The sequence below is a fragment of the Pelobates fuscus genome, chromosome 2 (genome assembly GCF_036172605.1).
Source record: "Pelobates fuscus isolate aPelFus1 chromosome 2, aPelFus1.pri, whole genome shotgun sequence".
Taxonomy (NCBI): Eukaryota; Metazoa; Chordata; class Amphibia; order Anura; family Pelobatidae; genus Pelobates; species Pelobates fuscus.
In genome coordinates this window covers 404700639-404727018 of record NC_086318.1, presented here as the reverse complement: position 1 = coordinate 404727018, position 26380 = coordinate 404700639, and the positions used below count along the sequence as shown (strand labels likewise).

Here is a 26380-nt window from a genome sequence, read left to right as displayed (position 1 = left end):
GGCGGCCACCCAGAGGACAAAGACCACACTGCACTGATTGCCAATTACCTGTTTGCAACATTGTTGCAAACGGTAATTGGAGGCACACTCATTCCTGGGTGGTCTGGTTGTTCGGTAGTTTCACTCAATATACTGAATGGAGTGATTCTACCGAACAATCAGAATGCTGCATACAAATCACCCAGGATAAACTTAACACATCTATAAATACATATATAATATTACAGGCATTACACTTGAATATGCTTCACAATCTTAAAGGGACAGTAGTCCCAAAAGTCCCAATATGTCCATAGATGCTGTTAAAAGGGCCAGTAGCAGCAATATACAGTACAATATGCCCCAAATAACCCAGGGGCCATAGTCAGTAGGTAGGAGGCTAGCAAACAGGCTTCTCCAGGGCCCAGTGGCGAGGTTGGTTTCGCCACATTTCTCCCCTTTTCCAAACAGACTAACAGGGTACCTGACCTCTTGCCGGTCAGTGCCCTTGTTAGTCTAGCAGCCCACCCACAAAACAGAAACAGCAGTACAGCCCACCCACAATAAATGGTTACTACACCTGAGTAATGGAAAAACTTGTCCAGGTCCAGGTGCCTCACCCCGGCTGTGTGGGGGACTGGTAGGCTGTTTTGGTGGGTTGCTGAGTGGGCAGAGACCAGCGGTACTCTGCCCTGGTGCCAGCACTACTACAGGAGTAGTCTGGTTGGAGCCTGGTTGCTGGAGACCGACTGTCTCCCCTTTGGCTAAACAGCCCTGTTGTGGGGGGGCAGGACCGACCGTCCCTACCCCCTGTGCTGGAAGTGCAGAGACCACGGTCCCATCTGCACAGGTGTGGGGCTTACAGTCTCCCCCTGGTACATTAAGCTGCCGCTGGGGAGAGGTGGTAACCAGCTCCTCTCCCATTAGAACACTCTGCCCATTGATGATCTGCCGCTGGGGAGAGGTGGTAACAATCTCCTCTCCCATTAGAACACTCTGCCCATTGATGATCTGCCGCTGGGGAGAGGAGGTAACAATCTCCTCTCCCATGCCTACTTTCAGTCTTTGTGGAGGGAGACCGACTGTCTCTCCTCCCAATTCAGTGTCCTGCTGCTGGGGAATAGAGACTGGGCTCTCTATTCCCAAAAAATCACGCTGCTGCTGGGGGGTAGGACCAACTACCTCTGCCCCCTGTAACTCAGCCTTCCGCTGGGGAGGGAGGACGCTGCTCTCCTCTCCCTGCACTTCACACTGCCTTCCCGGCATATCACTCTGCTGCTGGGGGGTAGGACCAACTACCTCTGCCCCCTGTAACTCAGCCTGCCGCTGGGGAATGGAGACTGGGCTCCCAATTCCCAACAAATCACACTGCCGCTGGGGAGGGAGGACGGCCCCTTCAGCTCCCTGTAGCTTGGGCGCAGAGACCACGGTCCCATCTGCGCTGGTGTGGGGCTTACTGTCTCCCCTTGGTGTGCTAAGCTGCTGCTGGGGAAAGGGGGTAACAAACTCCTCTCCCTTACACACTTTCAGCCGCTGGGGAGAGGGGATAACAGGCTCCTCTCCCTGCACCGTAGACTGCCGCTGGGGAGCCAGAACGGCACCTTCAGCTCCCTGTAACGCACACTGCCGCTGGGGATCTGGGCCGACTGCCCAGCATCCCTGTAGGGCCGGTAGAGAGACCGCAGTCCCATCTCCACCTGCCATTGGTGGGTCTTCCCAGGACCAATCCGTGAGGCCCCTCAACATTTGTGAGTAAGGGCCACCTGCTTCCCCACCTGGCAACTCTGGTTGCTGCTGGGGATCTGGGCCGGCTGCCCAGCATCCCGGTGGAGTGACCTTGGTCCCATCTCTACCTGCCTGTTGTGGTTCCTCACAGGACCAGTCTATGAGGACCCCCACTTCGGGTTCCTCCCGCCGCCTCAGGGAAAGACGGCTAACCTCCTCGGATGCAGCCTCTACCCGGCTGCTGTAACGCTCCTGCTGCTGAGCATACTTCCTCTCTTTTGCCAACCGGAATTCTCGGTCCAGCCTTGTGTTTCGCTCGGCCATGACCTGGTTCCAGATCACCCGGCGTGTCTCCATGGGTATATCATCCCCATACTCAGCCACTCGCTGCCTCACCTCGGCCAGCCAATCATCTCCAGAGCCAGAACCTTCCATACTTGTCTGCTCCCAGGGGCGCTGCACGACTGCTAGCGTTGCCCTCAATTGTAAATCCAAACGCACTGTGTCTCTGAGCTGCTTTACCTCGCACTAGGACGCCATCCCACCGCTGCCACCAATGTAACGGATCGCCTGGCACCCCGACCGGGTACCTCCGTTAATGGATGCTCCTAGTGCTTCCTGAGGACTCCAAGCACTCTGGCAGACACCACAATCACCGAATCCGAGAAACCTTTTAAATTCTCCCAAGCATATGAATGCTGTAGACCATTGAATAGGAACCATACGAATAGGCTTGTACTCCTAGCAGTCAACTGGAACAGCATGCCATAAATCCTTCCCCCCAATAATGAGACGACACATCACTTTGAGGGTAAAACAGGAACTCTGGACTGGCTCATCCAGCCTGGCTTTTATTACACTAATCCACATACAGGCCACACCCAGGGGGAGGCATAAAATAACCAATCACATACATGGTTCAGCCCACACATCCCCTCCCCTCAGATAACATTAAACTCAATTATCCGGTACACTTTTTCAGCCAAGTTCTGGATGTACCCCAAAACCCGGGGGTACACCTTTAAATCCAGCATCGCTGGATAGCCCTTATTCAGGGGGACAACATATTCAAAATTCAAGTAATTCGGATGAATGGTTCGTGAGATATGGGGTTCCAAAGATTTGACCGACCGCATGGGTAAAGTATCCGAAAACAGTTCCATGCATTTTGGCCCTGCGGTCGGTCACAAACAAGGGAATGAAAACAGGCGAATTGCCTGTGTTATAGAGCCTGGAGAGGGTTTGAATGAATTCCCTTGTTTATGGGGCTCTTTCTACCGAACGACGGGTCATTCGGTAGTTTCCATACGAATTTCTGGAAGTATGGAGGTCTCAGCGGTGTTTGCCTAGTCAAGTGTCCGATTTTAGTTCCAGACACTCGACGGCAAAACACCGCTGTTCGGTAGTTTAAGATGGCCGCTGCCACGTGTTTGTTTCCCGAATGGCGGCCACCCAGAGGACAAAGACCACACTGCACTGATTGCCAATTACCTGTTTGCAACATTGTTGCAAACGGTAATTGGAGGCACACTCATTCCTGGGTGGTCTGGTTGTTCGGTAGTTTCACTCAATATACTGAATGGAGTGATTCTACCGAACAATCAGAATGCTGCATACAAATCACCCAGGATAAACTTAACACATCTATAAATACATATATAATATTACAGGCATTACACTTGAATATGCTTCACAATCTTAAAGGGACAGTAGTCCCAAAAGTCCCAATATGTCCATAGATGCTGTTAAAAGGGCCAGTAGCAGCAATATACAGTACAATATGCCCCAAATAACCCAGGGGCCATAGTCAGTAGGTAGGAGGCTAGCAAACAGGCTTCTCCAGGGCCCAGTGGCGAGGTTGGTTTCGCCACAAGCATGACAAAAATGTTATGCATTTCTCCCATTGCTTTCTAACACCAAAACCAGTGGCGTCACAAGGGGTGTGCGGGTAGGGTGCCCACGTGTCCTGGATCGCCCGGGACAGTCCCGCATTTTGAGACTCTTGCCCGGGCATCCTCATTCCGGGACAATGTAGTGTCCCAGAATGAGCTGAGCTGCACCGCCGGAGGATTTAAAAAGTAAATACCAAATAAATTCAGATCTTAAATGTAAAAGTTTAACCTTTTAAATGTAAGATCTGAATTTATTTGGTATTTACTTTTTAAATCCTCCGGTTTCCTGAATTCCATTATACTTCCAGTTCTACATATCCTAGGTGGGGATTGTACTCCCAACACCCTACTACCCCAGAGCAGGTTTATGCTCTATAACATGCGAGGACAATACTTATTTTATCTAAGAAAGGAAAAGTGTACCATGGATACTATACTATTGGATGTTCTCACTTGTGTCTTCACATACTGCACTTCATTGAGAAAAATACCATCATCACTGCTGAAATCCACCATCACTACTGCGGGGAATATATACGTAGACAGGGATTATACCGTCCACACCCTTAACAGCACAGCTCTATATAGCTCTTGAAAGTGTGAGTGTGCTTTCATTCCAATATACCATCTTATAAGGATCCAGACAGCAGGAATCAACAAGATTCTGTTGTATCCATGTATGTAAATACTCATATCTGTTTGTAACCACAGGCTCGGATTATCTCTTTCCTTTCTGTTGCCCGAACACCTTAGACTGGCCCTGGGTGACACCACCGACACCAGCCAGTCAAGATATTTACTTAGTAGCCTCTAACCTGGCTGAGTCCTTTGATTTTGTCACCTCTGGATCGGATGCATCATGCTGCTGTGCCCACAGCTCGAATTCTATTATTTTCATATGATATTGTAATTTAAAGGTCATTTTAATTTTCCTAGTTACTATTGCCACTACATGTCACTATTGCCATTACATTTAGTGTTATATGGGAGTTGTGAGTTACGAGTTACATTAGTAAAAAACGAAACAAAAAAAACCCACATTATTAAGGGTGTTGGGGTGACACCTTGAGTTACCACACCGGGTGACACCAACCCTATTGACGCCACTGACCATAACCATTATAATTATAATTATAATAATCTATACAGGTTTAGGATTTGAAGAGAGAAATTATTTTGTTGAAAAAACTGTGTTGTATGTTCTTTTTTTTAATAATTAATATCCGAATATCACTCTCTCAATGTGGCTTCCTTGGTATCCCCCAGTTCTCGGCTAGACGTAGAGTTGCCATAGTTATCATATCTTCTTAAATAAATCCCTTCTTTTTTTTTAAATTCTTTATTTATTCAATTTTTGGTGAAACTCGGGTAGGGGTTACAGAAAAGAAGGGGGGTGTCAAAAAGTACAATCATACATATTCATTGTAGCGATGTTATACAGGTGATACACAGTGTGATAGGGTTTCGTACAGGCTAGTATTTGTTTAGGTGTGTATATCGTGGGGGGCGCGTGAGTATGTGCACTTCTGGTTGCCCTGATATAGGTGTTCTTGTAGGGTGATTCTTTCAGTTCGAACTTACAGGGTTCTGTGTTGTGAGCGTGGTTGTAGGCATTCACGGTCAGTGCTTTGAGGGTCCTGTGCTTGATCGTCCGTTCGTGGTGTGTATCAGAGGGAGGAATTGGGTGAAGTAGAACTTAGGGCGGTTATGTAACTTGGGGTGAGTGGTTTGTACAGGGTACCTAGTTGAGAGGTGTTTGTGTGTTGTGTGGTAGTGTGTGCTTTACATTGTGTGGGGGAGTCTTGCCGTTGCGAGATTGATGTCTCGTAAGTCTATGTCATGGGGTTTAGCGGGTGTTGGGTGATGTGGGGGGTGGGTTTCTAATGGTTGTTTGTGGTGTCATTTCCAGTGTGTTAGCAGCAGGGTCCCCTCATGGTAGGGCGGCATGTTTGTCTTCACAGATAGGGTGCGTGCGATTCCGCCCCTCACTGGGTATCTGGCGGAAGGGCCCGCACCTAGAGGTCTGGGTTCATGAGTCCGTCTTGTTGGCGAGGTGGGGGGAATCATCCTCTCTGTCCTTGTATGTGTTTCTAGGGTGTATGCGCAGGAGGAAGGGGGGGAAGTTGTCTGCAGGGGGTGGGGTGTGTGTAGAGGTGGTAGCGTGGGAAGGGTTCTGTGGGGGTTTAAGGAGAGTGGGTGCCAGTGGGCGGGGGCATCTGCGTCCCCAGAGAGCCTAGGGTGCTAGTGTGGTCCCGATGAGCCATGGGTCCCATATCTTGTGGTAGGATTTTGTGGTGTCGTGGGCGAGGGCTGACAGCTTGTCCATTTCCATCGCGTCTTTTACTTTTTTTAACACCTCCGGTATGGATGGGAGTGAGTTGCTTCCCCAGTGTTGGGCTATGGTTCTTCGAGTGTCCAGAGCGACTCACGCCGACAATTTGTTTTGGGCCCTGGTGAGTGAGTCGTGGGGTTTCGACAAAAGCCAAATCCAGGGGTCAAGTGGGAGGTCGCTGTGTAGTGTTCTGTTGACTATGTCGTGCCATAGTTGAGCTATTTGCAGGCATTGCCACCACAGGTGTATATATGTACCCTGTTCGCCGCAACCCTTCCAACATCAGTCGGACGCGGCGGCATGCATTTGCTTCATTCGTAGGGGGGTGAGATACCAGCGGAACCTAGTTTTGTACGCTTGTTCTTTGTGAGTCACGCATATGGAGACAGCCGCTGTGGTTTCCCAGATGCTCTGCTAATCGGATGGGTCCTCGGGTGGGCCTTTGTCTCTCTCCCAGGCCGTGGTATACGATAACGCGTTGGGGGTGTTGGTGAGGTGTAAGATCCCATAGATAGTAGAGATCTGTCCCCTTTGTACCGGTGTATTCATGCACATTTTTTTCAAATGGTGTGTGCTTGGCAGTGGCTGTTGCTTGGTTAGTTGGGTGGGTTAGGAAGCTCCGGATTTGTAGGAAGCGGAAGTGGTCAAAGGTGGTATATGGAGTTGTGTTTGGGAGGTGTGTGAAGAGCAGGAGGCTTTGTCCTTGAAAAAAGTGATAGAATCGGATCAGGTTGTTATCCTCATATCTTGTGAAATGTTGCGAGGTCATTCCGGGAAGGAATTGTTTATTTCGGAGGAGTGGCGTTAATGGGGAGGGGGTGTTGATTAGGGCGTGTTTTCTGGTTATTCTGTCCCAGAGTTGGATTGAGTGCGTGATAGCCGGTGATGTGGGGGGGATTTTCGGTCTGTCTTGTTTGGGTAGCCATAGGTATAAGGAAGGGAAGTCGCAGCCGAAGAGGTCATGTTCTATGTCCACCCATAGTTTGAGCCCCGCCGGGGCGTGGAGGTTTTGGATCTGAGCTAATTGGGCTGCTTGGTGATAGTCCCAGAAGTTTGGGAGTCCCAGTCCTCCTTTCTTATGTGGGATTTAAAGGGTTGCTCTTTTGATCCTGGCTTTTTTGCCCGCCCATATGAATTTGTCTATTTGGGATTGCAAGGTTTTGAAGTCTGGTCTGGAGATGGGTATAGGTAGGGCCTGGAACAAGTATAAAAACCGTGGGAGTAAATTCATTTTGACTGACGCTAAGCGCCCCAGCCAGGAGAGTGACAGGTTTTGCCATGTTTCCAGGTCTAGGCTGGCGCGTTCTAGTAGTGGGAGGTAGTTAAGTCGGTAAGTGAGTTGCAAATCCTGTGGCATGTGTGTACCCAGGTATTGTATGCTTTGTGTTTCGTAACGAAACGGGTATATCTTCTTTAATGTTAGTAACATGTCATTGGGGATATGGATTAGTAGGGCCTCGGTTTTACTGAGGTTATGTTTGTAGCCCGATATTACTGCATATTCGTCTAGGAGGGCAAGTAGTGGCGTCAGGGAGGTGTCGGGGTTTGTCAGTGTGAGCAGTAAGTCGTCCGCGTAGGCCGCTATTTTATATTCTTCTTTGCATATTGTTACACCGGTTATGGTCGCTGTTTGTCGGATATTTTGGAGGAGGGGTTACAGGGATAGGGCAAAGAGGAGGGGGGGCAGGGGGCAACCCTGTCTCGTGTCGTTGTAGATCGTGAAGGAGGGGGGTTGTGCGTTGTGGATTAGGAGGTTCGCTGTGGGGTGGGAGTATATGCCTCTGATGGGGTCTATAAAAGACTCTGGGAATCCCATCCTGGAGTGTTGCGAACAAGTAGGGCCAGAGGATTCGGTCAAACGCCTTTTCGGCGTCAAGGGAGAGGAGAAGGGTAGGCTGGCGTCGGTGATTGGCCGTCCAGATCAGGTCGTATATCCTTCTGGTGTTGTCGCATGCTTGTCGGTGTGGGATAAAGCCGACCTGGTCTGGGTGGACTAACTTGGAGAGGAAGGGGTGGAGTCGATTTGCTAAGATTTTTGTGAATAGCCTAATATCGGTGTTTAGTAGAGATATCGGCCGATAGTGGCCTGGGTCCTGGAGGTCCTTGTGGGGTTTGGGGAGTAGGCATATGTTGGCTCTGAGCATGTCCGGGGGTGGGGTTTCCACTCCCTGTAGGGACGTGAATAGGTCTAGGAGGTGTGGTAGGAGGTTCGTCGAGAAGGTCTTGTAATATAGTCCTGAGAATCCGTCAGGTCCTGGGCATTTGCTGGGCTTTAAAGTCTTCATGGCTTTAAAGTCTTCGTCTAGTGTTATGGGTGTGTCTAGGGCCTGTTTTCCTGTTTCCGTGAGGGTGGGCATGGGAATTCGGTTTGTATGGCGTTGCCTGGCCTACGAAGGCTGCGTCTGGGGGTGGTTGGCTGTCTTGGGTCGAGACCTCCCCGTTGAGGGCGCCCGGTGTGTTGTGAGTGGTGCGGCCCTTCTATGTGAGTCGGTCAGGGGAGGGGACCACTTGTCAGTTGGGCTTCTAGTTCTCTGGGTCACCCTCTATTTCTCCCGGTCCCCGTAGGTTTACCCTCGTGTGTCTTCAGGTGGTAAGGGTTCAGGCTGTTACCGGGCTGTGCCATAATGTCCCGGTAAGTCGGGGCGGGTATCCGGGGGGGGGGGGGGCGGGGGCTGGTCTTTGGCCTTCCGGCCTCAAGTTGTATAGTTACACCCCGTTGGCCTGACCCGGCTTGTGTCATGAGTGGTCGTGGGGCGGGGCCAGGCGTTTTGGGGAGTCCTTGTATCCAAGTTTGCTATGCTATAGATACCCATTAAGATGGTAGATTACAGCAATATACATCATATTTATATCCTATACCTCATGTAGTGGAGGAAGAATTAAGGGTGCATTATATCGGTTGAATTAATAGTTTAGCAAAGTCGTGGAACAACAGAATCATGTTCAAATAGATAGCAAGTGTTACCCCCCCAGTCCCTGGTCATCTCCGCTAGTGCCCACAGGCCTCTGGGGGGTCCTGGAGTGTCCCTGTGGTCGTGCGACTGGTAGAGTGGGCACCAAGGAGTAGCTTTTAGGTCACGTCGGGGTGTATATGCCTGGTGGGCGAAGTTATTCTGCGTTGGGGTGTCCAACTTATTGATTTAGCATGTGGGCCTTGTTGCGAGGCCCCCTTTTTACATGGGGGATAAGCGTTCCGCAGTCTCTGGGCCCGGGGCAGGCATAATGGGCAGGCAGGGCCTTTGGAAGTGGGAAGGTGTGTCCGTAGGCCGTGACCGTGGCAGTTACCCCTGGAGTGGTCCCTCACCCGGTTAAGTGGGGCAATGGGTGGGGTGGGAAAGCTTGGATTTACTTGTCCGGTTGTGGAGTGTCAAGATGCACCGTCTCTGAGTCTCGGGGCGCAGGCCCAGTCCCGGCAATTAGTCTCGGCCTTCGGTTTGTGAGGGCGCTCTTTTGCGTGGTGTGCGGTGTGGAGATCCGGCGTACCGCTCTCTCTGAGGTCGGGTTTTGCCGCCGGCGTTCCAGCCTGTCATCGGCGGTGGTGGCAGTAGAGTGATGCCCAGTGAGTCCTCAAATGGTGTAATTTGGTCCGGGTTCGTTAGAATGTAGGTTTGGTTTTCTTTGCGCACTATTAGTTTAAATGGGTGCCCCCACATGTATCGCATGCCATGGTGGGTTAGTGTAAGAGTCAACTGCCGGAGGTCTATCCGTTTCTTTAGGGTGGATGGGGCGAGATCTTGGTAGAAGGCCAGGCGAGTCCCTTGGTATTGTGGCGGGGTGGTTCTGGCGAGGCTGAGGATCTTTTCTTTAATCGCGAAGAAGTGCAGTCTCATGATGACATCTCTGAGGGTATCTGGGTTCATTGCAGGCGGTCGGAGTGCCCGGTGTGCCCGGTCTATAAGGAAATCTTGCGCTGAGGCTTTGGGCAGAATTGTTTTGAACAGGTCAGTAAGTGTGGTATGTAGGCCATCCGCTGTGACCGTTTCGGGTAGACCCCGGATCCGAATATTATTCCTTCTGGATCTATTGTTTAAATCTTCCAAGCTCTCCTCCATGACCTCGATTTTAGCATGGAGGTAGGTGATATCCTGAGAGTGTGCTTCAGTGGAGGCTGTAAGGTCTTTGATGCATGTCTGTGTGTGGTTGGACCTGTTCGTCAGGGCCTCAATGTCTTCCCTCATGCCTGAGAGACGTTTGTCTACTTCTGTCTTCATGTGGGTCTTAATGTCCATCATGGCCTCCCTTAGCATGTTTTGCATATCATGCAGTGTTAGGGGGGCATCTGAGGTTCTAGTATATTCGCATTCATCGGAATCTCCGTCTGTTGGCGGCAAGATGGCCGCCGTTGTTCTTGTTGCGGGCGGAATATCGTGGCGACCGAAGGCGTCTGTTCCTTTTTCTGTTTTCCTCCCCCCATCTCTCTGGGTTGTTGCTGGCCGGGCGGAGTGGGTGTTGAGAGTTCTCTGAGGGTGATTAATGGGTTGTGCGTGCGGATGTCGGCGGATTCAATATGCTCGGAAGAGGGAGCTACAGTATTATGCTGCCATCTTCCAGAACGGTCAGGCTCCGCCCCCCGTTTGTGCCAAATAAATCCCTTCTTAATGGCATAAAAGGTACTACCATGCAGTTGATATAATTCAAAGGCTACAGGACTGATACATTAATTGATTTTCAACATTCCACATGGTGGATCTGGCCAACCTAGGTAAAAGTCCAACTCACTCCGAACAGAAAAACCAAATCAGTCTGAAGTAACATAGTAACATTATTAGTATATTATGTATTATTAAATTACATATATTTTAAGAATTGATTTTTTTTTTTATATGTGTTAATGTATTTTTCTCTCACATTCTTGTTACTATAAGTTTATGGCTGTTAAAGAAGGCATGACTGTCAGGTTACCTAGTCATCCTCTGTGTCATTCTAGTGCACGGCATCCTGACAACCACCTCATGTCATCACAGTGTCGAAAATGATGTGAACCACTATGTCCACACTAGATTTATAGCCAATATTGACACAAATGTGATGTCATCATAGTGTTGCAGGTAGATGATGATTTGGTATCCTCCTTACGTCAGATGCTAGGGCTATTTAAACTTGGCCCATCAAGAGTCCTGTGCCTTGTTCTGGGGTCTAGTAGCATGAGTGCGCATATTCTGCATTGGTTTATTCTGGAATTTGACCATGGCTTGTTTATTCGACTGTCCTGATTTCTCATGTCTTGTTATATATCTATACCCTTTGACCTCGGCCTGTCCTTGACTATTCTTGTCTCTATAAAGTTAGGCCCAGGGACCTCTTCCAGAAATATGTATTCATTTCCTGGTTACCAATCCTGACAATTATATTTTATTGGTTCATAGAAACATAGAATGTGACGGCAGATAAGAACCATTCGGCCCATCTAGTCTGCCCAATTTTTTTTAAATACCTCCATTAGTCCCTGGCCTTATCTTATAGTTAGGATAGCCTTATGCATATCCCACACATGATTAAACGCCTTTACTGTGTTAACCTCTACCACTTCAGCTGGAAGGCCATTCCATGCATCCACTACCCTCTCTGTAAAGTAATACTTCCGGATATTATTTTTAAACCTTTGAACCTCTAATTTAAGACTATGTCCTCTTGATGTGGTAGTTTTTCTTCTTTTAAATATAGTCTCCTCCTTTACCGTGTCGATTCCCTTTATGTATTTAAATGTTTCTATCATATCCCCCCGTCTTGTCTTTCCTCCATGCTACACATGTTAAGTTCCTTTAATATAGTGAAGTATATGGTGTCAAAACTCTGAGACTTAAGCTTACTCACAGCCGTACTACAAGATTCTACTAATGCCATAGATATATATGTCTGTATGATATGTAGACGTATAAATTGCACAAATGGTAGTAGCTGTGGGGGCACATATTCAGGCACTCTCGAAATGCGAAACACAGCATCCCAGAGCAGCAATATATACATCCTCCATAGGATGCTGTAATCAACATTTTAGATACCGGTACACATGAACTCAAGCACAGCAGACACCAATCACAGAACGAGTAATAGTTCATTTTCATTTAATCTATACATCTAGCCCAATGCACAGATTAATAATTATTTAAGGGGAACACAATACAACTGATTTACAGCTTTGTTCTACATTAGCCGTATTTTCATCACCCTTCTTCTCTTCTCTTTGTTACTGAATTACCAACTTCAGGTTGGGATAGGCTTTTTCCCCCTTTAACAGTTTACCTGAAATATATGTTTTGCAGTGCACAAAAAAATGAGATTCTTCTCTTTTTCCATTTGCTCCCAATTCACAGCTGAAAGCATTTTCCCACACCTGCCTCTGATTCTTTTGAACTTTTCCCATTAAACTTTCATTCCATCTCCGTCTTACAGCTGACTGCCCACCTCTATATAACAGATTTTACACTAAGGCTAACAATCTCCTACCACTTTGTCTTATACATCTCTGTTTTGTTTGCCTCCTTTGCTGGCTGCGCAAAACATTTATCCTAATCCCACCGGCAGTTTTCCGTTCATTGGTAGGGTATATCTTTTCTTTTTTTTTTTTTTTTTACAGCAAACGATAAAATTGGTATTTCATCTGCCACAACTTAGATTACAAGCATTTCTAGCAAAAGGATTTACACCTCATTTTAAAATGTACTCTTGTGCTTTTATTCCCTGCGCTATGTATTAACAAAAGAATATTAAAATACAACAGCACTGCAATATTTTGCATGTAACCTCGCAAAGAAGAGTATCCGTGGTTGAAAATATCTTCTGGAGAAAGGCACTTAAGTCTTACAAGTGTTTGTGAATGTAAATACATGAATATATGAATGATTTAGGGACACCAACATTTCCTGAATGCAATCATGTATATTTATACATGTAGTCAAGGTGCCTTCAGCCCTACTTTATGAATAGGCCCTGTTTTCATGTAAATGAGATCACACTGTACAACTGGTTAGCTATTCAAAGAATCAGACAATACTACCCTTGCTGAACATACTTCAAAAATAATTTAATCCATGTATCTAATATTTGAGTCAAGACTTTGGCTTTTTGCAAATGCTTTACTAAGGCCACGTTTTCCAGAGACTGACAGTGAAATACACAATCGTCGCTCAATTCAATTCTGCATCTTCTTCTTCTTTTTTTTTTTTTTTTTTTATCACATCTCATTTTATGTTTAATCTGAAAAACTAAGCAGAGCCACATTTACCTTACTAATAATCTCTCCTTCAATTAAAGCAGCATAAAAAGACATTTTCTTTTTAAATGTTTGCCACGCACAACGCCACCGGGTAAACAATCATTTCTGCAAATAAACACTTTGCAGCATTGATTTTTGACAATGCTATAGTGTCTATTCTGCTCTCTACATTTTACCTAAAGGGTGGGATTTCGGAAGGGGATTCAGGTGCATGGGTTTTGTTGTCAATCAATGCTGATAATGCAATATTTGTAAAAGACAGCTAAAGTCACTCATGGTTAATAATGCAACGCATGCAAGCAGTAGGGACATATCCGTCATTGTTGGTAATGTAATGTATAGAAAACGTAGGATCAAGCAGGGGTCATCATTAATGCAATGTTTGTAAAACGTAAGCAGAGGGCATCCAAAACATTGTCATATAGGCAGAATACCCGGAGTTTATTTATTTTATCTCTGGCGAGAGCACTTTAATGACGTCTTAAAAGCAGGACACAAGAGAACAAACCTTGGATGGCAGGATTGGAACAGATTATTATTATTATTATTATTATTGCCATTTATATAGCGCCAACAGATTCCGTAGCGCTTTACAATATTTTGAGAGGGGGGGGATGTAACAATAAATTAGACAATTACAAGAAAACTTACAGGAATAATAGGTTGAAGAGGACCCTGCTCAAATGATATGGGGCATGCCCTGTGAATCTGGAATAGTTGGATGTTATGTGTATGAAAATAGCTGAAATCAATGAGGTATACATAAGATAAATAAACAGGACTCCAAACTGTACCCTGATTTTTGGTTTTGAGATGAGCTCACACTGTGTGATGGGCCTTTGGACAGTTCTGTATGACAGTTTTGTGTCAGTCTGCTGTGAAGAATTGCATTTTGTCAATGCACGTTGAAGGCCCACCCACCCGTCCCTACCCCATACCTCCCGTTGTTGGGGGGTGTGCATGAACAGTAGGATAAACAATTGTTACTAGAAATGCAATAAAAAAATGTAAACACTGGGCCAAAGTCCAGGACATATTAACTCAAGGGGTATTGGAGATGAAGCTTTAGGTCAACACATTGCAATAGGCAAAAGCTGTGAGATGCAATGTTTGGAAATGATAGGACAACGTTACATATTGTAGGTAGTGCAAGACATGCAAACACAACAGTGCCATTTTCAGCTGGACAGTTCTGATTTTGAGGTCCTTTCCCGCCATCCTGATTGTATTCCCTAGTGTCCCCAAATGCAGGAAGCACATTGTCAGCACGTCGTTAGCTGTGAATGGGCACAAGGACCATTCAGAAAGCGCTTAAACAGTGCTAATGCAAGGTACGGTAGGTTGTGTGCCAGACAGACAGACCGCTTCAACGGCTGTGCCTGACTCTTACAGGCATCTCCAGTGATGCAAGTCCTGAAGTCCAGCTTTGATGAAGAACTAGTAAACCAATGTCAATAGGTTGTGAATGATGTAATGTTTGCAAACACCCAAAATATATCATCAATTCATACTCTTACTGCATTCAGTTGCACTAATTGTTACAATCAACCTAATCTAATCATTTACATTTAAACATTCACTCCTGAAGTAAGCAGGTGGTAAACACAGAGACAAAAATGGCTAAATATGTGAAATATTCATGCCCTCTGTTTTGCCTCTGTTGAATGAATGGTAGTGAGAAAGCAGAATCAAGCTTGCTCTTTGGTGCATGCTGGGTCTCTGCACAAATTGGATGATATGGTGTGAGTATCATGGGTATGAAAAAAATGGAGTTGTTTTGATATTTGTGCAAAGAGCAAATTTAACTCTAAATCTCTTGGCAAGTCCTTGCTTCACCCACATAATCTGGAAAACATCCATATGTGAGCCTTGTCTAAGCTTTTGAGAAGACTGTTGCCTTCCTGCTCATGTCCGCCAGCTCTCTGATCTGACTTTCATACTTAATCTGGTCTAATCCTAGCCAGCATTAACTTCATCTGTGCAATGAAACCTGTAGAATCCATTCTAATATTTGTTGAGGAAGGCATTTACTAAATTACTTGCAGAAATCATATGGTGTTCTTTAGCTCCCTATTTTAATCAGATGATGCATTTCAGGGGCACATTATCAACGATTATTTCAAAACCGTGGGTCTGTCTTTTTACAAACAAACAAAGGACCACACAGATATTACATCACTTCTTCTGTTACCGTGTCACAGAACAGAGAAAAGGTATTTTTTCACAGTAAAACATGGGATGCATGTTATGATGTACGATAAATTAAACCTGGTGAACTCTTGCAGGCAATTAAAGTATATTTACAGGGGATTAAAACATGAGCCCTACTAATTTATGTTTGTAGTTTCAAAAGAAGCTTTGGAACATTGATCATTTAAAGGACCACTATAATCACCCAGACCACTTCAGCTCAATGAAGTGGTCTGGGTGCCAGGTTCCCCAGGTTTTAACCCTGAAGCTGTAAACATAGCAGTTTCAAAGAAACTGCTATGTTGACATTGCAGGATTAATCCAGCCTCTAGTGGCTGTCTTCGTGACATCCGACGTCAGCTCCCGGGTGGAGCCGAGCAGGAGGGGGGCCCTGAGGGTGGGGTGGGGGACCTAAGGACTATATAGTGCCAGGAAAATGAGTTTGTTTTCATGGCACTATAGTGGTCCTTTAAACTATGTATAAAATTCTAAGATAATGCAATAAACATTGCAATCAGTACTGGCTGATAAAAAAATATTTTGTGAGTCTACGTCTCTTCATTAATATGATAAGAGGTCAAGTAGTCTCAAAATATAGACAGGGCTACATACCAAAATGTGAATTGCTGGATATTTAAAGTGAATTCACAGTGAATTTCATATTTTAGGGTAAATAGACAAACTGAAAACATAGCCGATTTGGAGAATATTTTTTCCATTTGAGATATTTTGTTCTAAAATTTTAATTCATTTTAATTTCTTTAAAGTTCACATTTTAGTAAATAACCCTTTGAGGGTTAAACCCCACATTATAGCAATCTGTAAGATAAAAAAACATAAAACCAGAACATCAAGTAGTCATGCAGCACATAAAAAACATCTTATTTATCAAATATTCGAACACGAAAGATACACTGAGGTTTCAAGTATATCCTGGGGAAAAGACACAGTTCTTCCCTTTATCTTAAACTGATTCTAATTCAGGAAGTTTATAGATAAGCTTTATATTAATAAACTTCTGATAACATTAATTAAATAAGTTACGTGCATATAAATTAATTTGTACATTATGTAGTCGCGTTCATATAAAAATTTCAGAATTCTCAAGCTGTATGCATTGCTGTGATCAATTTTTAACGCATAACTCACAATGTACTGAGCTAATAGGTTTATGTATAAACCTTTATATATATATTGCACTCAAAAAAGAACAAACCAGGGTCATGTTATTATGTATGAGCAATTGCTTTAATGTACACGACTTAAATGGCAAAATCTTTCATTAAAGCGGTTTCTTCCACTCTAATTATATGTTACTATATGCCTTGGGATCAGTTGGACGTTTGCATGAACAACATGATACAATATTACTTTTTAATACTCTGCTAATAATGATGGTCTCCCAAAGCTCATGCAATCTTCGCAAATATCAAATATAATTTGCACCCATTTTCTCGCCATTGATATATAGGAGTTGGTGAATTTTGTAAAGGTCTCAGTACCATAAAAGTACTCAAAAGTGCTATTATATGGCAATACGGGGCCATAAGTCACTCAAAGACATTTTCTAATACATGAATTGTCAGAGACTCCACTTAAGAAAGCGAATGTCAAAACACGTTGCGAAAGGCCTTTCATTTTTTTTTTCTAGAAAGCATTATTTTGGAGATCACTTGTATGCAAAAAAAAAAAAAAAAAATATGCTTCGCAACCTCTCGTTAATATCAATAGTCAGATCTTTAGTAACAAGTCAGCTAATTGAGCTGTTTGTGTTGATAAACTCCTTTCCTCCAGACTGTTCCTCCTCCCCGAACCATAATTATTTGCAATTTGCCTAAGTCGTCCATTTACGGATACGTCAAGCATGAAACAGAGGCAATTTCACAAAATGAAAATGCTTCTCAAAATCAATCTTCGGGAAATAATGTGGTAGAAGTTACTGTCTGATAGAAGACTACCTCATAGCTGTCACATGGAGATGAATATTAATTTGTTGAGGTTAAGGTGGTTTTGTGCTTCATTTCTTGTCTTTGCTAAGCCATCACGGAGCGGAGCAGCACAATTATTTCAACAAATCTATTTTTTCCCCCCTAACGTTCGTTTTGCCATTTTTTTTTATGCACTTACCAGTCAGCACACATAACAATGTCAAAATGTCCTTCCAGTTGAGAGACATCTGTCTCATTATCCCATCGTAGAACACTACAGGAAACATAAAACATTAACAGAGTTTTAATCATTTGCACTTGTGATAGTTAATAGGATTGCGGTATTACGTCAAATAAACGAAACAATAACTAAATGTGATATTTACTACGGAACATCATTGATCATGTTTCTCTAATTACGTCCTCATTTTTGGAAAGGTATACAATCAAAACAACACAACGTGTGGTGTGTCTTCTCGTTCTAATAAGATCTAATCGTCTAAATGGTGAACGTTACCATTTCAACCTAAAATACATTTTCTAAGAGCTTTCAAAAGGTGGGAGGTGTGTTTACAAAGAAGGCATCATTTTTTTTTTTTACTCCTTATATTAATGTCGCTCCTGTTAGTTAGCAATGAGATTACAGAGAATTAAAAATCATTTGCAGTGTGTGACTTCACAGCACATTCTCAGTCTGTTGAGCTGAGCAGACAGACTACACTGTAAAAAGAACTAGTCGAACGTTTACCCAGATGGTTCAGTGAGATATGACAGGAGATGATATGAAGTTATTGGGTACAACTGGTTTGGAAGATAGAACAATAGTCCTTCAAACATACTGTGGCAATAGAAGAAAACTGCATTTCATATATGCCATTGTGTAAGAGAAGTGATGGAGTTACAAGAAATACACTGTTAAAAAACAGCCAAAGAAAAAATAAAATAATCAGGCTCATGCTTATTCATTTGAGTAAAATGAATAAAACACTGAAAATCACCTATAACCTGTATCACCTTTTTCTACGAGAAGCTACATTATTTTTTAACATTTTTTTTTTTTTTTATAAAGATTTAGCAAATGACATCGCAATCCAGTGTAGACAAGACAAAGTCAGGGCAAACACTGATAAGGAGGAGAAATCGAAAAATTGTTTAACTTTTCCTATTCTGTGTATGCTTTCTCTATGCTGACTGTCGGATGCAAACGACAAAGTTTATAAAAATGATTGACAGTGAGTTAAGATGGAGACACCCAGTTGGAGGACAGAGAGGTATTCATTTCTAGATTTTATTTTTCATAATTCAAAAACATATATTTGTTAAATATAGGTATAAATAAACATAATATTACTGATCCTGGAAAATAGACAGATGTCATTAACTTAATTTTTTGTTTTTTAATATATATATATTTAGAATAGTTCTCTTATGGCCTTATAGATTTATATAAAAAAAAGAAAAACAAAATGCAAAACAGAACACAAGAACTAGCTCTTTTGGGAACAAATTCACCAACACTAAGACTATTTGTAAGAAAACGTCATAGAAATCAGCGAACCAGATACAATTCTTAGTTAACCGATGTCCTATGACATTTTAAACCAATTATCATTTTAAATTGTACATGTAGCAGTGCTGACCTGGACCTTTAATCTAAATAAACCTCTCAAGCTAATCCTGTCAATACAGTGAGGTAGATAGTAAATAAAGGGGCATACCTACGTAAGTCTGTATCTAGTCTTTGTTAAAGCTGCCAAGCACTGCTTTGCTTAAAGGCAATAACTGTATCAGATATGTAAGTTATACATCCAGAGTGTGTCTGGTGACCAGTCTACTTATCTCAGTTGCTGTATACAATTATTCAGCAATAATCTCATATCAATTCAAATATGCTGCACACATCTAAAACATTTTAAAAAGAATGTTACATAATATCAAAGAAAAACAGATCACTTATTTTTTTCTCTGTGGGTTTGGTTAACTAAGTTCTGATGGAGGTCAGTGCATATCATAGTAGGTAAAGTCTATGGGGAAATCAATAAATTAAACTTAATGAGTTCCTGCAAATATTGACAAGTAAACACACTACAGATGGGAAGAACTAAACTCAGCCAATCACATTACATAGGAGGACACAGCACCATTTAAATATATCTGCCTTCTGGCAAGGCACTATATACGCACTAGCTATTTATTGTTTACATGTGCTTGCATTCATATTTATCTTTTTAATATTACACTGGCATATTAAGGTTTTACTCTTCTCGATTGGCAAGAAAACAAAGGCTTGGTGACATCACTGGAATATTATAACAAATGCAAAGGTTAATACATTTTATTTTGTACTATTGAAGGGTTCTAAATACACAACCTTCCCAAACAATAATGACCTGATGGGCTATGTAAGTAGGGGCTATTATTTAGTAAATATTTTATTTTGATTTAATGATAGTATTACCGTATATACTCGAGTATAAGCCGACCCGAATATAAGCCGAGGCCCCTAATTTTATCCCAAAAAACTGGGAAAACTTATTGACTCGAGTATAAGACAAGGGTGGGAAAGGCAGCAGCTACTGGTAAATTTCTAAATAAAATTAGATCCTAAAAAAAATATATTAATTGAATATTTATTTACAGTGTGTGTATAATGAATGCAGTGTGTGCGTATGTGTGTGTGTATGAGTGCAGCGTGTGTGTATGAGTGCAGTGTGTGTGTATGAGTGCAGTGTGTGTGTGCATGAATGCAGTGTGTGTGTGCATGAATGCAGTGTGTGTGTGCATGAATGCAGTGTGTGAATGCAGTGTGTGCAGGGCCGGTGCAAGGATATTTGCCGCCGTAGGCAAAACATTTTTTGCCGCCCCCTCCCCCCCCCCATATGTCCTGACTTCCCCTCCTCCTCCCTCAGTGGTCCTTACCTCCCCACCCCCGTGTTCCTTCACTCCCCCCCCCCAGTGGTCCTGACTCACCCCTCCCCTAGTGGTCCTTACCCTCCCCTCCCCTAGTGGTCCTTACTTCCCCCTCCCCTCCCATAGTGGTCCTTATCCCACCCCCTCCCTCTCATAGTGGTCCTTATCCCCCTTCTCCCTCCCATAGTGTTCCTTATCCCCCCCCATCCCTCCCATAATGGTCCTTATACCCCCCTCCCTCCCATAGTGGTCCTTATCCCACCCCCTCCCATAGTGGTCCTTATACCCCCCCTCCCTCCCATAGTGGTCCTTATACCCCCCTCCCTCCAATAGTGGTCCTTATCCCCCTCCCTCCCATAGTGGTCCTTATCCCCCCCTCCCTCCCATAGTGGTCCTTATCCCCCCCCCTCCCTCCCATAGTGGTCCTTACCCCCCCCTCCCTCCCATAGTGGTCCTTATACCCCCCCTCCCTCCCATAGCGGTCCTTATACCCCCCTCCCTCCCATAGTGGTCCTTAACCCACCCCCTCCCTCCCATAGTGGTCCTTATACCCCCCCCCTCCCATAGTGGTCCTTATACCCCCCCCCTCCCATAGTGGTCCTTATACCCCTTTTTTTTTATTATTAATTTTTTTTTATTATTTTATTTATATTTTTTTTTCGTCCCCCCTCCCTGCTTGATATATGGCAGGGAGGGGGGCTCTCCTTCCCTGGTGGTCCAGCATTGGTAGTTCAGTGGGGGGAGAGGGGTGCTGGCAGAGTGTTACTTACCTTTCCTGCAGCTCCTGTCAGCTCTCTCCTCCTCCGCGCGGTCTGTGCAGCTCCCTCTGTCAGCTCCCAGTGTAAGTCTCGCGAGAGCCGCGGCTCTCGCGAGACTTACACTGGGAGCTGACCGAGGTGCTGAACGGACGGCGCGGAGGAGGAGAAAGCTGACAGGAGCTGCAGGAAAGGTAAGTACAGCTCTGCCAGCACCCCTCTCCCCCAGTCTGTATTATGGCAATGCAAATTGCCATAATACAGACTCTGACTCGAGTATAAGCCGAGTTGGGGTTTTTCAGCCCAAAAAATGGGCTGAAAAACTCGGCTTATACTCGAGTATATACGGTAAATAAAAAAAAAAAACAGGATGCTAGGCATCAGTATTTATTGAACATTATAGGGTATAGCATTTTGAGTTTGCGATTAGGACCACGAATACTATAATAACCCCCTATAATAAATGTCAGCACCAGGAGAAAGATCAAAGGCATGCCACCAGCCCCCACTTGGTATTTTACTCCCAATTCCATGAACTCATATAAACAAGGGAAAGCAATGTGCCAGTATCTTCGCCACCACCTGTTACAAAGGGGCTAGGGTAACCAAAAACATTAGGTTTCTAGCAGTTATTAATTCTTGTAATGTTCTCGTCTTGTCCTGGTTTTCTCCTATGTCCTCTTTTTCCTGCAAACCTTTAAATCATCTTGCAGATTTTTTTCCCCAACCTATTGCGCGTGCACCTCTTTTTTGTATCTTAACTGTTAAAAAAAAAAAATCTATATCATCATGGATTTTTTTATTCTTTAATATTATTTATTTATATTTTATTTGTATATTATATTTTATATAGTTCACTAAACAATAAAGAACATTGAAAAATAAACATTTCAACGTGGATTACTGTGTTCTAGAATTTAGTCAACATAAATCACAACTGTAACTTAGAATTCAGATTATAAATAACTAAAAAAAAAAACCACAAAACTGATGAATCCATCTGCAATGTCTGACTAGATCGTTCGGCATACTTCTGCTCTCTCTGCAGTAGGTGACTTTTGCAGCTAGAACAATTTTCTCTACATGATACAATCAGATATTTTCAATAGGTAGTTACATCAAGTGTATGCTTAAAATGTATCTCTCCGCAGCAGAAATAAAAATCAGATCATCATTGTTCTATATAATACCGACTGTTTAACTGTGGCAAATTACTGAAATGAGTAATATTTTTAAAGTCATACCTATATTATATAGTCATAACTTTTAATCGCTGTTTGGACTCAGCACCCTGTTGCTTTCTTCCAATAGAAAAGCAAACATGGATTTGTGGAAGAGAATCAAACATTAAATCATATTGATCAATATTAGAGCATTATTGTGAGTTTATTCACAGAGTTTCGGTAATTGAAAATAGTATTTGCTAAATGTAGGCCATAAAAGCCAGGTTGGGAGTTTAATTCAGATTTTTTTTTTAGGTCCAGTAGAGCTTTGACCTATATTAGGGATGGTAGAATGAAAACAAAGGAGATGTGAAAAGACACTAATTGGGGTCACTTGCAGGAAGAATAAGCGATGCATTCACACAAATACCCAAAAAAAAAAACCAAAAAAACACTTACGTTCTCATACACATTGGCACTCCACACAAATACACCTCTCCATTAACACACACTGGATGGCCACACAAATACATATCAACATTATTACACACTGTCGGGCGACATGAATATATCCCTACATTCACACAAACTGACACCATACACATACATGCACTGCAATGTTGCATCAACACCACATTGCAACTTTTGGACAATGACACACTAGCACTCTATAGGGATACAGCAACTCTTTAGTCACACATTTGGGCACTTTGCTAAACTACACCCCTGAGCTGTATAAAGATTTATGGAGAAGGACTGGCTGACAAACATCAACAATTTACCATACTTCTTAGACAGAGCTTAATAAAGAAAGCTACAGATACTGTGGATGCTATTGTGCTGATTATGTTAGTTGTAAATACAAGTGTCTAAATAAATGGCAACTATCCTATGAACTGTTCATCTACTCAGTTGGTGACCTTCAATTTGTAACTGCTGTTTTGGTTGACTGAAGCTGTATGTCCATAGTACATTTAACAAGTCCCACCAAGAACAGAACACAGTAAGGGTGAAGGGGCACCTTCCATCCCTTATCACTACTGATTGAGTGTCATATTGGGTACACAAAATATAGGTAACCCATGACTCAGAGCCATGTAAGTGTGTGGTCAGTACAATATCTTTGATCTTTGTGCCTCACTGATATTTGTGCCTCTCTTCAGATGTTTGTTGTTCCAGACTCTTTATACAGTCTGATGGACACTCTCTTTGATTTTGCCAGTGTGCTATCTATATCTTTGCCAATCTTGGCATCTGAAGAGATGATGCACCCAAGGTAGCTGAACTGATGGGCAGTCTTTAGCTCTGGTTCACCAATGGTGATGCAGGGGTTACAGTAAACCTCATGAGGTGCAGGCTGACAGAAGATTTCTGTCTTCTTCCGGCTTTATTCTAAACCAAAGAGCTCAGCAGCCTCTGCGAAGCAGGATGTTATTCGGTGCAGGGATGTCACAAGGGCAGTATTATGAGAAAGCAGTTCTCTGATGAGTTGGTCCACCATCTTGGTGTGGGCCCTTAGTCGCCTCAAGCTAAATAGGCAGCCACCAGTGTGGTAACAGACATAGACACCATCCTGTTTATCAAGATCTACAGTGGCCCTTTTAAGCACAAGCTGAAAAAGATTATGAAGAAACTTGGTGCAAGAACACCATTGTTTTACACCATTACATATAAGGAACGGTTCCAAGAGGTCATTGCAGTATCTGACTTGGCCATGTTGATCTTCATGAAGCTGAATCATCATATTGAGGAACTTAGGGAGACAACCTAGGTGTTCCAAGATTTGCCTCATACCTTTTCTGTTCAGAGTGTTGAACACTTTGGTGAGTTCAACAAATGTCACATGCAATGCCTATTTCTCTTTCCAAAATTTTTCTTCAGTGTATGCTGCACCAAGCTCTTGAAGCCTTCCTACCTCTGGAAGGCAGACTTGAGAGCAGCGATATCAACATTGAGACTTGAGATTCCATGGGCGACTAAAGCGGAGCGCCATTCAGTGTGACTGCTGTCTGCTCTATCGAGCATGGTTCTGATGTTCCAACATAAACGTTTTTGTCCAAGCACACTTTGTGCCTTTAATCGTTCTGTGTGTTCGACCACATTAGAAGATGCCCGTTGACTGCAGTTAGCCAAATGGGAGGAAATGGAGACAAGCTTTGGTTAGGCCACCTTTTCTAGGCCCTTCTCCGAGTGGAGCAAGCAGTGCTAATCCTAGATAGAATTGGAGTGACCTTCTCGTTGATGAATGACCTGACTTTGACCCATTTGGAGCCAGCATGCAAAAGTAACCCTGCATATATATATATATATATATGCACACACACACACGTGACATTTGGAAATGCAGGTGTACACACATCAAAGGCAATAACATACATTAAATACAAAAAAGTATTTAATAGTAAAAGACCAGGCAGACATCATTAAAAAAATATATCAGTGTTTAAAATGTTCAAATGCAGGTGGTACATATCTCAATAGTCAGTTCATCAACTTACTAAAATGTGAAATGCCCAAGCAGTATACACACCCATTATAATGTCCTGGGAAGCTGACTTGGGAAGAGATAGGTATTAATCAGAGCACCTGCCTTACAAAGACATCAGATTGAGCTGTATTGGGAAGTCTGTGATTGGACAACCACATAAATTCTCTGTGGAGTTAAAGGGGAGGGCTTGCAAAGGCAGCAGACAAGAGATCTGCAGTCTTTGCAAGCTGTTTTGACATATACCATTAATGAAAAATATGCATAATTAAATACATACATGTTTTCATTTGGGGTATATGTTATAAACAGTAATTTTTATTTTTTGTATTTGAACACTGGAGTGTTTTTTCTATGTTTTAACCCTGATGAAGGCCCAGCAAATAGGTAAAACAGTTGCTATTCTGGGTGCAAACGGCCAAATCCTGATAGATAATCTATTTGGTTTCCATGGTGATTGGTTTTTATTTATCATTTTGTCTCAGAATTGCACCTGCCTCGATACTCCCCCCTTTCTATAGATTAATTTTATTTTGAATTTTGTTTGCAAATATCAAATATCCATAGATATAAATCAATCATTTTGTATTTGTTTTGCATTATCCTGTTTAGCTATCACAATTTTGGTATTAAAACAGTTAAATGGTGCATTGCTTTAGTCCATTACTATACGATTATTTACAATAAATATAGTGTGTCATATTCCTATTTATTATTCTGATCTGCAATTTTACATTATAATAAGATGGACTAATGCAAAGAAAACATTGCAATTTACATCAGTCAATGCAGAAAGAGTGTTTATCACCATTTCGACAATAACACCCATCTTTATTCAGAAATAGCTTATTGAATTTAACACAGGAAGAGAAACAAATGTTCATTAATCTGTTAAAAATAGATGGAATTAATCCAAAACATTTTCTGAATTAATCCGAAGCTCACTAATACTGCAGTAATGTAAACCCACCAACTATGGCAACAATACACAGCTCCTAATGAAACAGTGATTTAATATGCAAAGGGAAAAAATGATAAAGAAGCGTGTAAAACAGATTTATCACTCGCAATCAATTTCCTCTTACTCCAACGCAGAATTGAAGAAAAAAAAAAATCTAATTAGTAATGCAAGAAGCTTTTTAAGGAAAGCTGTACATTTAGAAAATTAGAATGTAGAACTAGCCCTAAAGTTATTTTTTACAGTATAGCATGTTTTCTAAATATTTAGAGGGCAACTGTCACCTCAAAACTATTTTTAATATAATACATCTTTCATCAAGTTTTGAAAGGAAATAGTTTTTTTTTTGTTGTGTGTTTTTTTTGTTAAGGAAGTATATGTAAAAAAACAAACGAAGGGCGGGGCTTGAACGCTGAAGCAGACAGACGCAAGTAAACAGAGCTCCGAGCCCCAAACAGCGAAAAACGCCTGAAATACCCCCTCCTTTTACCCCCAACTCACAGGCACACACCACAAGCCCTAATGGGGAAGAAGGGGAAAAAAACGGTACCACACAAGCCCACCCCGGGGCTGACGATCGGGGAAATGTGGATGCACGCACGCGGAGCCACTGAGGCCAACATGGCGGCCCAACACGGAGGGTGCTCGGACTTCTCTGAGTACCTATCCGAGGAGGAAGAAGGGGGATACCTGCAACCCCCGGATCCACCGCGGCAGACAAAACACCGTGGTAACAGAACAGAATCAGAACCGCTCACCGTGGCGGTTATGAGGGAAATGATGGTGGACCTGAAAAACAGCTTTCGTGAGGAGGTCTCAGCGCTTCGCGCAGACCTACAAGGCCTGA

General features: G+C 43.2%; 1 protein-coding gene across 1 annotated transcript in view; it reads right to left on the bottom strand.

Moving 5' to 3' along the window:
• The window catches only part of CAMKMT (calmodulin-lysine N-methyltransferase), a 470195-nt gene that overhangs the window by 36673 nt on the left and 407142 nt on the right, over positions 1-26380 (bottom strand). Inside the window, exon 8 of the mRNA XM_063443912.1 lies at positions 17462-17536. Within this exon, the coding sequence (XP_063299982.1) occupies positions 17462-17536 (75 nt within the window). The remainder of the gene's footprint in view (positions 1-17461; positions 17537-26380) is intronic.